Source organism: Poecilia latipinna, unplaced genomic scaffold, assembly GCF_001443285.1.
Source record: "Poecilia latipinna isolate Pla-1442-1.1 unplaced genomic scaffold, P_latipinna-1.0 Scaffold1725, whole genome shotgun sequence".
NCBI classification, from domain to species: Eukaryota; Metazoa; Chordata; class Actinopteri; order Cyprinodontiformes; family Poeciliidae; genus Poecilia; species Poecilia latipinna.
The window spans coordinates 111,378-123,963 of record NW_015114341.1 but is presented as its reverse complement, the minus strand read 5'-3'; the positions used below and the strand labels follow the sequence as shown (position 1 = coordinate 123,963).

The window sequence follows — 12,586 nt, the reverse complement described above, 5'->3', positions numbered from 1 at the left end:
AGTTTGTTCCTCTCCAGTGCTCACTATTCCTTTATTTCCCCCCTCCCATCCCATTAACCATTGGCTTCTCTCTAGGCTGTCAGGGAAATGTGCAGCAGGTGATGTGATCAGGATCGAGAGGATTAGACCTGGGGAGTAACTGAGGAAGATTCTGTAGTGTATACTTGGAGCGATGGATAGGTGGCAGGGGAGAGACAAAGCAAGAATAGAGAGAAAAGGAGCGGGGGGGGGGAGTAGTGAGAGGCCATGAGAGGATGGTGTGTGGTTGCCAAGCAACGATTGATAACCAAATCCCCAAGCATCTTGCTTCTGCTGCCCTGCCCTCCCTCCAGGTCGGAATAAGACACATAAACCCCTGAGCACACAACTACAACACCCATGGAGTAAACTTGCTCCTTATAAAAATATTTGTATTACTTGAACTAGCAGCATAATGAAAGAAAAAAAAAAAAAACTTTCTTCTTTTCAGGAGACTAGACAAAAGGAAGCGCGAGAATATGCAGCAAATATTCCAAATCTAATTTCCTAAAGCAGCTATGATGGATGACTCTGAGACTCACTAAGCTGTTATTATATTTTTTCTCATATTGTTTTCACAAAATCTGTCAAATCGATACATCTTGTCCCTCAATCTGATGTTTTCGACTGAAGGCTTTGCAATCAACCTCTGTAAAGTCTCATCTGTCTCTGCCTGTTGCAAATGCTGAAATGTTGCATAGCATTTTAAAAAGCAAAGCCCTGATTCTGTATTCAGAATGCGTTTGCCAGTGTGGGTGGTAGTCAGGTGTTTCTTCATAGGGAAGCAAAAAATAAAAAATAAAATAAAAAAAATAAAAAACATACAAACAAAAGAAAGAAAAAGCAATTTGTTAGTGACAACATGGGATGCTGTAGAACACACCAGGAGGGCAAGGTAAGGTATTACATACGTTTCTGAAGTTTCCTTGGAAACATATTATACAGTTAATTCAATATTTTTCCAAAAAAATAAAAAAATAATAAAATAAAATAAAATAAAAAGAAATGTTAAAATGCATTTAGTTAAACTAAAGAATAACATGACAAGATTTGCTTTATTTCTCCCTCCTCTCGCCGATCAGAGCGGGCAGAAGGAGGGAGGGTGAGACAGAAGCAGCCTGAGATCTCCGGCTCAGCTACCTGTTAGAGCGCAGGATGGCCGAGTCATCAGATTAAAGGTGTCAGGGTTTGTTAATCTGTGAGGGAGGAACAGGCTGCGCCGCTTGCGCAAGTCGCTCCATTCATCGGCGACAGCGGCGGCGGCGGCGGGGAAGCGAAGCAGATTGGATACTGACGCACATCGGGGAATTTCCCCTTCTTTTTCTCTCCCCTTTACAATGGATACCTGCAGGGTACGAACCTGGCTGTTCCTGCTCCTGCTGTGGCAGGAGGGCTGTTTGCCATCCCAGTTCCCCACACAGCTCATGTAAGTATAGCCCCCATGTAATCCTGTTTCGAGCTTTAAGGTTTTTGCCAGACTGCTTGTTGCAAGCGCTCATTCTTTCAGCTTCACAGTAGGTTTAAGGGCTGCGATTTTTATTTATATTTTTAATGAGCCACTCTGACTGCGTGGGCGTGAGACCGGGGACCGATGTCCGGCTGCCCGGTTCATTCATGCGCCGATGGTCATCTTTAGAGAGACACATTGATGGCAGAAAGTATTTCATCTCAGCCCTGTCTGCTCGCATCCTGACGTTGATAAATGTTAGTCACCAAAATCGGCAGATTGTCGCCGGTGGCCACGCTCAGCCGTGACAGCTCCTCAGTGAAGTTGTAGAGGAGTTACAATCGCTGCCCTCCAGCCTAATGCTGTATTTAAAATTGACAGAGGAAAAATCCTTACATGTCTCCAGTGAGCTATCTCTCCTGTAGGTTTGTTTCTACGCGTTCATAATTTCAATAAATACTTTGAACTGAAGATATATCCCATTTACTAATTTTCACAATCAGAACAATTGGGCATATTTGCTTCTTGAAATTCATACCAAGTGCTGGAGGGAAAAAAATGCAAGCGGGAGTGAAATTTTTCATTGGATTTTACAGATCCAGCAAGAAGTCACAGCCCATAGGCTTCAATAGTAATTCACAGTTAGAAAACCAACACTTCCTTTGCACAAGCAGTGGTACAAACAAAGCTTTATCATCACAAGGACATATTTAACTTCGATCTCAGCCAGGTCTTACTATGAACAGCATGTTGATATCCTGAGAATATTTGGTGAGACTGCATATTCAGCTAAACCAGCGAAACCAGGAATTAAAGAAGTCCTTTAAAGGGACTTATTACAATTGAATATCTGGCCAAATTTGAATATTTTCATCTATTCATAGTAACTATTGTGTTTACCACTCTTACTCATATGTCTATCAATGATGATAGACCAATTACTACTACGATTTATGATGCCTATAGAGTTGCAAATTCCTGGGGAAATTTGATCATTTCAACAGAACAAAGTTCATGGCCTTGATATCCATGTCAATGTATACAAAGGATCCAAAAAAATACAGTTTCAAAAATACTAAATCTTTAGTGAGGTGCGAGAGAAAGTGCTAGAGTGAGTGAAATTATTTAAAGCCGCATGGAACAGAGAAATTGCGCACTCCACATCTGTCACCTGTTGCTGAGCACTGCTAGTAAGCTGGCTGAAAATGGCTCCGACATGCTTACCTGATTTACAAGAAAGAAAAATTCAGCTGTGGTACTGACAATCAGTTGGTGAATGCAAAGAAACTAAAGGAATATCATGAATGATATTTAGCCCTTGTGCGTGCGAGGCAAACGTAGAGGACTATGACAAATGACACAAGTTTTACGTGTGTGGGGTCGGTTGGACCCCATTTCTACATACAAGAAATGGGGTCCAATTTACAAACTATACACACTGTCTATAAATAGTCAACTGCTCCAATGGAGCATACAGCCTGACTAGTTAGCCAATTAGTATCAGCTGGTTGTTTAAATGGTATTTTGCAAATTGAAGAACAACTAAAATGTATAATATTGTGCCCCTCCATGAAAATTCATTTGAAAAAAAAAAAAAAAGAAGCCAGCACAATATATGTGTGCAAAAATAACACAAACTATATCAGATGGACATAATAAAGTGACACTATTTTATTTTAACTATGGATTATCAAAATTTTAATGACGCCATAAAATCCATTTTATTTGCATGCTGACAAATTGTTTTGATTTCAAATTTAGGTAAAAATAATCTCCATTTTAAAATGATAGATATTATTTCAAAAGTATTTTGCCTGTTCTTGTTATAGCGAAACTAAATAATCTCAAAACCCTTTTTACTGCCAAAGCAGGTATGGCCTATTGAGATATGGACTCCACTCGACCTCTGAAAGTGTGCCAATATCTGATACCAAGATGTTACTGCAGCTCCAAATCCTTTAAGTCCACTTCTGAAGACGTGACTTCATGGATCTAGTTTGTGCAGCACATTCCACAGAGAGTCCTTGGATAGAAATTTAGGGATTGTGGAGGCCAAGTCAACATCTGAAAACCCACTGTTGTGATTCTCAAACTATTCCTGAAGTATTTTTGCTTTGTGACAGGACCCACTATTCTGTTCTTAGGCTAAATAAAATCACAAGTCATAAGAGATTACATGAAATGTACATCTTCTGGAATAATACTTAGGTATGGGGCAGCTATGGTAACACCAAGACTTGTGACATCATTTTAGATTGGAAAATTAACTGCTACTACTAATAAGGATGATCTAAATTATGAAGACTAAATACAAAAAAATGAAATACCGCATCAGTCCTTTATATGTTTGTTTTATAGTTAACCCTTTATATCTATATATATCTATATAGATCTAGATAGATAGATAGATAGATAGATAGATAGATATATAGATAGATAGATAGATAGATAGATATACAATTATGAAAACAACTGGGTAAACATGTTGAAAAAGAAAAGGTAATGAAGTTTGAAATGTTCAATTTTCAAAAGTATGTTCATACACAAACAGAATAACTAAAAAGAAACTCAGCAAACTTCAAAAATGCACCCTACTGAATTATTCTGTTTAAGCAGTAAAAGACTGGGAAGAAACTTGGCAGCTGCTTGTCTGTCAAGTGAAAGAATCTGATATTTTGCAAATTTCAAATACCATTAAGTTCCTCAGCTCTGGATATGAAACAGATTACAATATCTTACAGACCTGGAGCAACATTTTAGAGGATATTTTCAAATGAGAAAGTAAGCTTAGTGTTAACAGCAATGATTAGTGGTGGCTATATTTATGAATCACTATAAATCCAAATTGATAACTGTTGTGAAAAGTTATTGGGACATACAGGGAGGTCAGTGGATTTAAGTCCAAACATATCTTTTCTAGGCACCGTTTTGTATGTGGGTCACTTAAGAAAAAAAAAAAAATGAATGTGGAATCTGGGTAGTTAGTTAAGAGCTGGACCAGAGAAGCTCAAATTGTTGTCGGGCATTAGTTGGTGTTTTTATGCCACATTCTGTTTTGCTGTCTGGACTGAACAGCCTCTGTCTTTGCTTCTTTAATGATGTGTAATTAGACTGTAGTTTGGTACAGCCGCCCACTGAGATCCACACTACAGGCCAGCTCATTGCACCCCCCCCCCCCCCCCCCCCCCCCGGCTCTAGTGTGACTATATCACAAACATCTGTCTCTCTGTGTCTTGCATTGGGTTTCTGCCCCTCGTTCTGTTTTCACACTCATTTGCTCTTCCTGCGTCTGTAAAAACAATGTAGGGCAATGTCTGACCCAGTTGCCATATGGATGTGTTTATGTGTGTGTGTGTGCGTGTGTGTGTTTAATTATCCAGCATTGTACCACAGGCTGCAGTAATCAAAGCTCAGCAACCGGAGCAGAAAAATCTCGCTACCTCAGCTCAGCCACACCAACTTTATTACGTTTTATTAGCTTTCAGCATCACTGTGTTATGATAGCCATTGTACGTGCAATCAGTCATAAGTTGCTAAACACGAGTCATCCTAAGCAATAAAGAAGTGATTGTACGTATTACCTCATAATATTTATAGTAATATAAAAATGTATGGAATTTTGCTATTAGTGTTGTTGGGACACTAAATAAACATAATCCAATAATTTTTTAGACATAATAGACAAAATAGTAAATTTATGTGCATAAAGGTTTTTATTACTCTGAAAAACCTGAAGCAGTGCACCACATATCATATTTAAATATAATGTGCCCCTTCAAATACCTGCATTAAATTGATGCCTTTTAAAAAGAGAAATGTCTTACTTGCTCGCACATCAAATATAAATTTAGGATAATACATTTGGATTGCAATATTTACTCTGGTCCACTGTGATTTGAGAAAAAAACAAAGAGTGTAAAAGAAGAGATTTACCCAAATTTACTGATTTAATATGCCTATAAACAATAAATACACATTAAGCAGCAAAACAGAAAAAAAATAACTCCAGCATAATCTGAGGATAAACAGACACAAACAGTCTTTTGGAAAGGTCAATGTTGATACAACGCAGAAAAAACACTGAGCTCTTTATTACAGAGCTCTAATGGAATATACTTGAATATCACTAGCTGCATTCAAGGCACACTTTGGGAGTACCAGGTTGAATCCAATTTTGCCTTCAGAGCTGCCTTCTTTATGGCACTGATTTAAAAAAATGTCAGAATCATCCATAAGGAATATTTTAGTTAGATGGACATCACTCAATTGCTGCAGTTTTAACATCCAAGCTATTGAATGTCCTGTTCCACCGCATCCTAAAGGTACCCCACTGGACTTAGAGCTGGTGACTGTGGAGGCCAATGAAAAGCAGGGAACCGATTGCCATGTTAAAGAAATTAATTTGAGATACTCTGGGATATGGTATACTTTTGGCAGCAGCCATGAGAGGAAGGGTACAATGTGACTGTAAAGGGATGGATGTGGTGGTGCATCAATATTCAGGTAGGCTGGGGTGTTTTGACAATCCTCACTTGGGGCAAAAAAGTGCCAAAAAATGCACATTATTACACCACCACTAGCTGATCTGATGATGCCAGGTAGAGTGGATCCATGCTTTCATGGTGTTTGTACCACATTTCAACAACATCATAATCTTTGCATCTTAAATCAAGACTCATTAGATAAGGAGAGCATTTTTCTAAGCTGGTATTGTCCAAACTTGGTGAGTTTATGTGAATTAAAGCCTCAGTTTCCTGTTTGTAGCTGACAGGTATAGCATCACTGAGATTTTTTGCACATACATACCTTGGTTGTAATGAGTGGCTAATGAGCTACTTACGTGTATCAAAGCAGTCTGCCCAGTCTCCTCTGACATCTCTCATCAAGCCAGTTCTGTCCTCACAACTGATGCTCACTGGACATTTCTCTTCTTCAGATAATTCTCTGTTAAACCCAACAGATGGTTGTGTGTGAAAATCCCAGTAGATTGGTAGTTTCTGAAATAGTCAGACAGGCCTGTCTGGCACCAACAACCCTGTCATATTCAAAGTCAATTAAACATCTTTTATACCCTATTAGGCCACTCCGCTTGAACTGCACCAAGTTGTCTTCACTGTGTCTGGATGCATGAATGCATTTAGTTGCCATTGCGTGTTTGGCTGATTCAATGTTTGTGTTACAAAGCATTAAACAAATGCGTCTAAAAAGTGTCCGGTGAGTTTGTAGCACAAAAATATCTGCAAAAATCAGCTGCCATCTTTATGTTCTTAATACATTAAAAGTACATCATATAATTTATTATTAGATAATATCTTTAATCTTCAGCCAGATGGTGCTTATATTTCAGGTGTCAGTTATATTTATGATTTTTTTTTTTTTTTTTTTGCCACACATTCTCCTCACCACTGTCTATTGATGAGGGGATGGACTAACCTGACTGTTCCGTCTTTCCCCTCTGGTTTTTCACATAATGGTATGATCCCATACTCTCAAACGTGATTGGCTACAGAGCTGTCATGCTAATCAAAACAAAATTTGGTGTAAGTAGAGCACTTGCACTGAGAGTGAGAACTGAGCAGCAGAAAAGAAAAAGTGATGAAACGCCTCCCTCTCTCGTTTTTCTCTCGTGTGCCGCTTATTGCGCTGCTGTGTTTGTAGCCCCTCCCCTTACAATGAAGAACGGCTCTCAGTGACGTGAGTAACGTCGTTAGAGCTTTTCAGTTTGAACCGGAGCGCGTTGTAATTGATGGGAATGTAGAAATCAGAAGAGAGAAAGATGAGGAGGACCAAACGGAGGAAGAAGCTGGTGTTTCTGCTGTTGTTGTCATCTTCAGCTTCAGAAATTAAACAATGAATGACCCATACCTCTAGTATGGACTGTGTGTAAGTAGCTCTATGTCCGGTCTGTTTAGGGTCTGGTCTTCGGTCCGGTGTTGGGTCCTTGGTTTCACATTCAGTATGTTAGAACAGGTGTAGCTCCGTTATCGTTTAAAAGAGTTTCAAACGTTTGCTCAAGTTGTCTGGATGCTTCTTCCAACGTCCTTCACTCACTAGCGGTTAGCAGGGGTTTTGGCGCTTGGTGGATAAAAACGGTTGGCGCCACACTGCATTAGCTTTTAAAGGTACGACCATTTGTTAGTTTTGGTCCTCCAGACGTTGTGTTCGGCTCTCTCCAACGCTTTTTTTTTTTTTTTTTTTTCTTGTAGGAAGTGTTCCAGACTTATTTCATCTTTTCCGCGGTCATAGACCTTGGCGTTGTCTAAATGTACACCAGTCAAACAGACCCAATCGCGCCATCAACCCAGCATGCATTGCGCAAATGAAAAAATGGCGACCTCCATGGGTAAAAAAATATAACAAAAGACATACTATTTTTAAAGTAGTTATGAGTTTTCATGTATCAAAAACAGCATTTCTTAGGTAATAGGAAAATTACAACATATTTAGGGCAACATGGTGAGCTAATCGTGGATCCTTATTTTAAGAAATAAATTAATAAAAATTGTTTATTGAGCTATTGTTTGTGGATAGCTCAATGGGAAATGGCAACTATATTACTTTTAGTCTGACATCAACAGTAGCATGTTGCTATTTGAGTAACCTGGGCTGTCCTAACACCTTGACAGAATCACAGCATTGATGCAGTAATTCATGGAAATGCAGCTTCGAGGAAGAACATCAGGCGCAAAGAATGCTAGGTCGTTGAAAAGCATGCATGCACACATACACACAAAAAAATATGGCTTAAAGTTTGTGTGTCAGTGCCTCAGTCTTAGGGGTCCAAGGCCCAGTAAAACACCTTCAGTTAGTGGATTCAGAGACAAAGATGGAAGAGTGAGAGGATCAAGTGGAGAACTGAGCAGTGACAGAAGGGAAGTGAAGAAAAGTAAGACACAACAAGAAGTAAAAGAAAGGAAGGCAACTAAGGAATATTATGTTTGTATGTGCAATCAGTTTAAGACATGCTTTAACCCAGGTAATAAATGATGGTATTTATTCAGTTATGTTATAAATTGTATCTTTTGGAAAGAAATTGCACATCCCCTAAAACTGAACTTTTTTTGATGTGGAAAAAAAAAAATACCCATCTTGCCACTAACAAGTCAGTGTCGGGCCGGGGTGCGGGGCCAATTACCAGGCCCCTTACGTGGAGTGAAACTGAAACTGTTGGGAGGGGGGAGAGGGTGTTTAACATTAAATACACCCTTCTTAATGTTCTCAATAATGAATGGTTGGAAGTGTGGACATAAGATGGCCTTTGATCGTTTGCAATTTTGTGTAAAATTTTATAGACATCTTGCAGCAAATAAGAATGCAGAGTATAAACAAACATTGAAGCAATACAGTAAAAGAAACATTCAGGAGAGAAATGCCAAGGTGAGGGCCTGCTGAATGGGGATTTCACATGAAAAAATCTAGTAGACAACCAGGGAAATGCATCTGCAAAGGAAGCTAATTTATTTAGTGTTTTTTTTTTGTTTGTTTGTTTGTTTTTGTTTGTTTTTTTGCCGTTTTGCAGACTCTACTCCATATGAACATAATATGTGCCGGAAAAAAGAAGAATAATTTATTTTTCTAAAATTATTAAATTGAGCATCACATTTAATTTAGATAGTGCCCAGTCACTGCTGGGGAGGCATTTTTGTTATTTGTGAAATGGTGAAAATAAAGGATCTCGTTTTCCTACTGGATCTCCTCCTTCCACTATTTCCAACAGAAACCTTCTTTGGCCTTGAACTCAGGGATGCCACCTATTAGACACAATCTAATAGATCCACATGGTCTCAACAGCTTATCAAGGTAGTAGTGAAATAAAAAAGAAAACCTCTGCAATTTCTGAGCTTCAACAATGTAGAAAAACAACATTTTAATTAAAATAAGATTGCAGAGCAATAGACGCCCCAGCAGAATTAAATCCACATTTGACTGCTTCATATGTACAAATTAACATCAACACATTTTCCACGTTTTACTACTTTCAAGGCTTAGGTTTAACATTCCTTCAGTGATGTTAAATCCCCCACAGGATTTCCTAGTTTGTAAGTCAAATATCAAAATATCTTGACTTTTATTATTTCTCTGCTCAGCTTTTTCACATTGTGTTATTCCCTCTGGTATCACTTTGCAAAGTGTTTCATCTTTCTCCTTTAGTGTACTTTGTCTGAACTTTCCACATCCACTGCATGTTTTTTGTCTCTTGTTTCTTCTTGATTTTATTTATATTAGGGATCACTTTTTTTCATACGTTTACTCACAAATAAACTTATTCTGTAAACGCACTGTCAAAAAATAAATAATTACATGGGCATGGATAGACCAATTTGCCATTGCAGCTGTAGTAGAATGTGCAGAGTATTGTGTGATATTTTTACTTTTGGAACATCACTGAAAAGCTAATCAGATGTTACTTAAAAAAGTGAAACTAGAGTATTACATGGATTCATGTAATCTGTCGCTTTATGTCAAAAGTGATTATATTAAATTAGTTCATTATTTCCAGTGTTTACTTCAGGTAATTTTTATGATTAAGTCTTGGGCTCTTCTAAACCAGATGCTGATACTTTTAGCATGGACTTGTGGCCAGTCCAGTTGGAACATGAATCCATAAAGTTTGTCAGCATAGGAAAGAACCAAGAACTCAAACTTCTTCCTATATGGCTGAACTGACAATAGACTTAATAAAAAAACAGTGGACCAACACCAGATGACTTGGCTTCTGAAATCATCTAATACTGTGGAAGCTTCACACTACACCTTGTGCAACCTGGATTCTCTGTAATCTCTTTCTTCAGCTCCTCGGACCTTGATTTCCAAATGAAATGCAAAATTTGCTTTCATCTGAAAAGAGGACTTTACACCACCTACCAACAGTCCAGTCCTTTTTTCTCCTTCTGAATTGATGAAAAGTAATTTGTATTTTGATTTAGCTGAGCTGCACCTGTGTTGTGGTAATATTGTATTTCGATAACATTGTTATAACAGAGCATGGCCTCACACAACTTTCCCCTGATGGCTGACCATTACCTGATTGTTTGACTTTATGTTTGAACTCTTTGATAGAAAATACAACAGCTGGCAGCAGGTGACGCGTGTTTTATCAAATGACTTTGTATTTGTTCCTGGTCAGTCATGCTAGATTAAATGACACTCTGCTTGACCTGCAGGAGGGAATGTTGTTGCTCCTGTTTATTTCCTTGCGATGTGACTGAACGTTTCAGCCACTTGATGGGTATAGAACGGCATGAATGACAGTTTAATTGTGCCTTGAAAGCTTTTGACGTCTCTTCTACACTGGTAACATTTTAGTTACAAGATTGATTCTGTGCTTCGCTTTGTCCCACAGGATTAAGGAATGGGTTGATCAAATGCAGAAAGAGCTCGTCACCTTGGCAGACACAGCCACAGCAGGGCAGAGCCTCACTCAGGTAAAATGTGTGAAAACCACATTCTTATAAAGGCGATATTCTGTCAGTGACTAACATTTAGACAATGGAACTACTCTCTGTCTTCAAATTCAATTATGTTTTATTAATTTAATTCATTTTTAAGCACATTTACACATAATTCTAAATATGACGTATTGACTAGCATAAAGACAATTCCTATTACTAATATTCTTGTTTGCTGTCTTTTCATCTAGATTTTTCTGAAAAATCAGCATCTCTATACTGTGGAGCAAAATGACGCAGAAGAGCTGGTGGCCAGAGCTGCCAGGAATATAGAACAGCTGCTGCGGAAGAGGTCTGCTGCCTTGGAGGTAGGACGCACTGCAAGCAGGGGAACCAACTGTCAGTTTGCAAATTTATGTAGATGTTGATGCTGTGCAGGACAAACTTTTTCTCCACAAGGGCTGGAAGGGAAAACATTTTTCAGTTTGTTCCTTTTCTTTCCCAAAACTGTGCATAGATTTGGACATGTAAGATGGTGACAGTTGTTATTCCAATATTTTTTATTTATTGTTGCGTAAAATAGAAGTAATGATGATGCTCTTAAGTGACATAAATTTGGTGGTTTATGCACTCATTTGCTTAGCTGAATTGATTGGTCTGTTTCAAATCAATGTTAAAGCTGAAATTTCTCACTCAGAAAGGCCAAATACAGATTTGATTAGCAAAACTACATGAACTTTCATAGTTTTCAAAGGGTCGTCTAAACAATGTTTCTCTTTTACTGTGTTGCTGGTTTCAAAATCCAAATTAGTTCATGTTTGTATTTGAGATATACACTCGGTGCAGACTTGAACTAAGAAAAAAAACAAATTTTGTCCTGTTCATCAAAATACCTTAATATAGTGTTATTCAACCACTGTGCCGCGGCACACTAGTGTACCGTGAGTGATTGTCAGGTGTGCTGTGGAAATTATCCAATTTCACCTACCGTATTTTCCGGACTATAAGCCGCTACTTTTTTCCTGCACTTTGAACATGTGGCTTTTCTGTGGATTTTTCTTCAACCACCAGGGGACTCTTTAGCAGTAAGTGAATCATTGGAAGTCAAAATTGGAAATCAAAGAAGAAAGTGCTAATTTTCATTTAGAACAACCACATGCTAGCAGCAGGCACGACGGAGAAATGTTTTCAAACTCATATGGTGCAGCTTTTAAGTTGAGGGCTGTCGAGCTGCCACTACAGGAGGGAAATAGAGCCGCTGCACTTCAGCTCGGCGTGAACGAAACCATGGTTAGTAGTGGCTAGCGGCGTAATCATGTATTTTTTTAACCACTAGATGGCAGTAGGTACAGAGCATTTTACATTAAAACAAGAGAATTAGTGATGCATGAATAGTATCATTCATGCATCACTGATGTTAGTGATGTTACTATTCATACATCACACACGACAGTGTTGTGGCACTGTTCAGGTGTATTTTTGAAGTGGACATGTTAAGTGTAATTTGAAATAAGAAATGTAAAATATGATAAAAAGTAAATGTTTGTGTTTATTTGATTCCTATTCAAGATGCTTTGATAAGAATGACTATATATGTAATATAGGCGGCTACAGAGTATCTTTGTTTACATTTTTGGTTGGTGGTGTGCCTCGAGATTTTTTCAATTAAGATAATGTACCTTGGCTCAAAAAAGGTTGAAAAACACTGCTTTAAACCATTCAGACAACCACT

General features: G+C 38.3%; 1 protein-coding gene across 2 annotated transcripts in view; it reads left to right on the top strand.

Annotated features, from left to right (window-relative positions):
* The first annotated feature begins 1,102 nt into the window (after nt 1-1,102).
* The window catches only part of LOC106964832 (voltage-dependent calcium channel subunit alpha-2/delta-1), a 79,817-nt gene continuing 68,333 nt past the window's right edge, over nt 1,103-12,586 (top strand). For both annotated transcript variants that reach the window (XM_015060556.1, XM_015060555.1), the window contains exons 1-3: nt 1,103-1,444; nt 10,809-10,890; nt 11,106-11,222. In XM_015060556.1, coding sequence (XP_014916042.1) covers nt 1,356-1,444; nt 10,809-10,890; nt 11,106-11,222 — 288 coding nt within the window. In that variant the 5' untranslated portion in view covers nt 1,103-1,355. The remainder of the gene's footprint in view (nt 1,445-10,808; nt 10,891-11,105; nt 11,223-12,586) is intronic.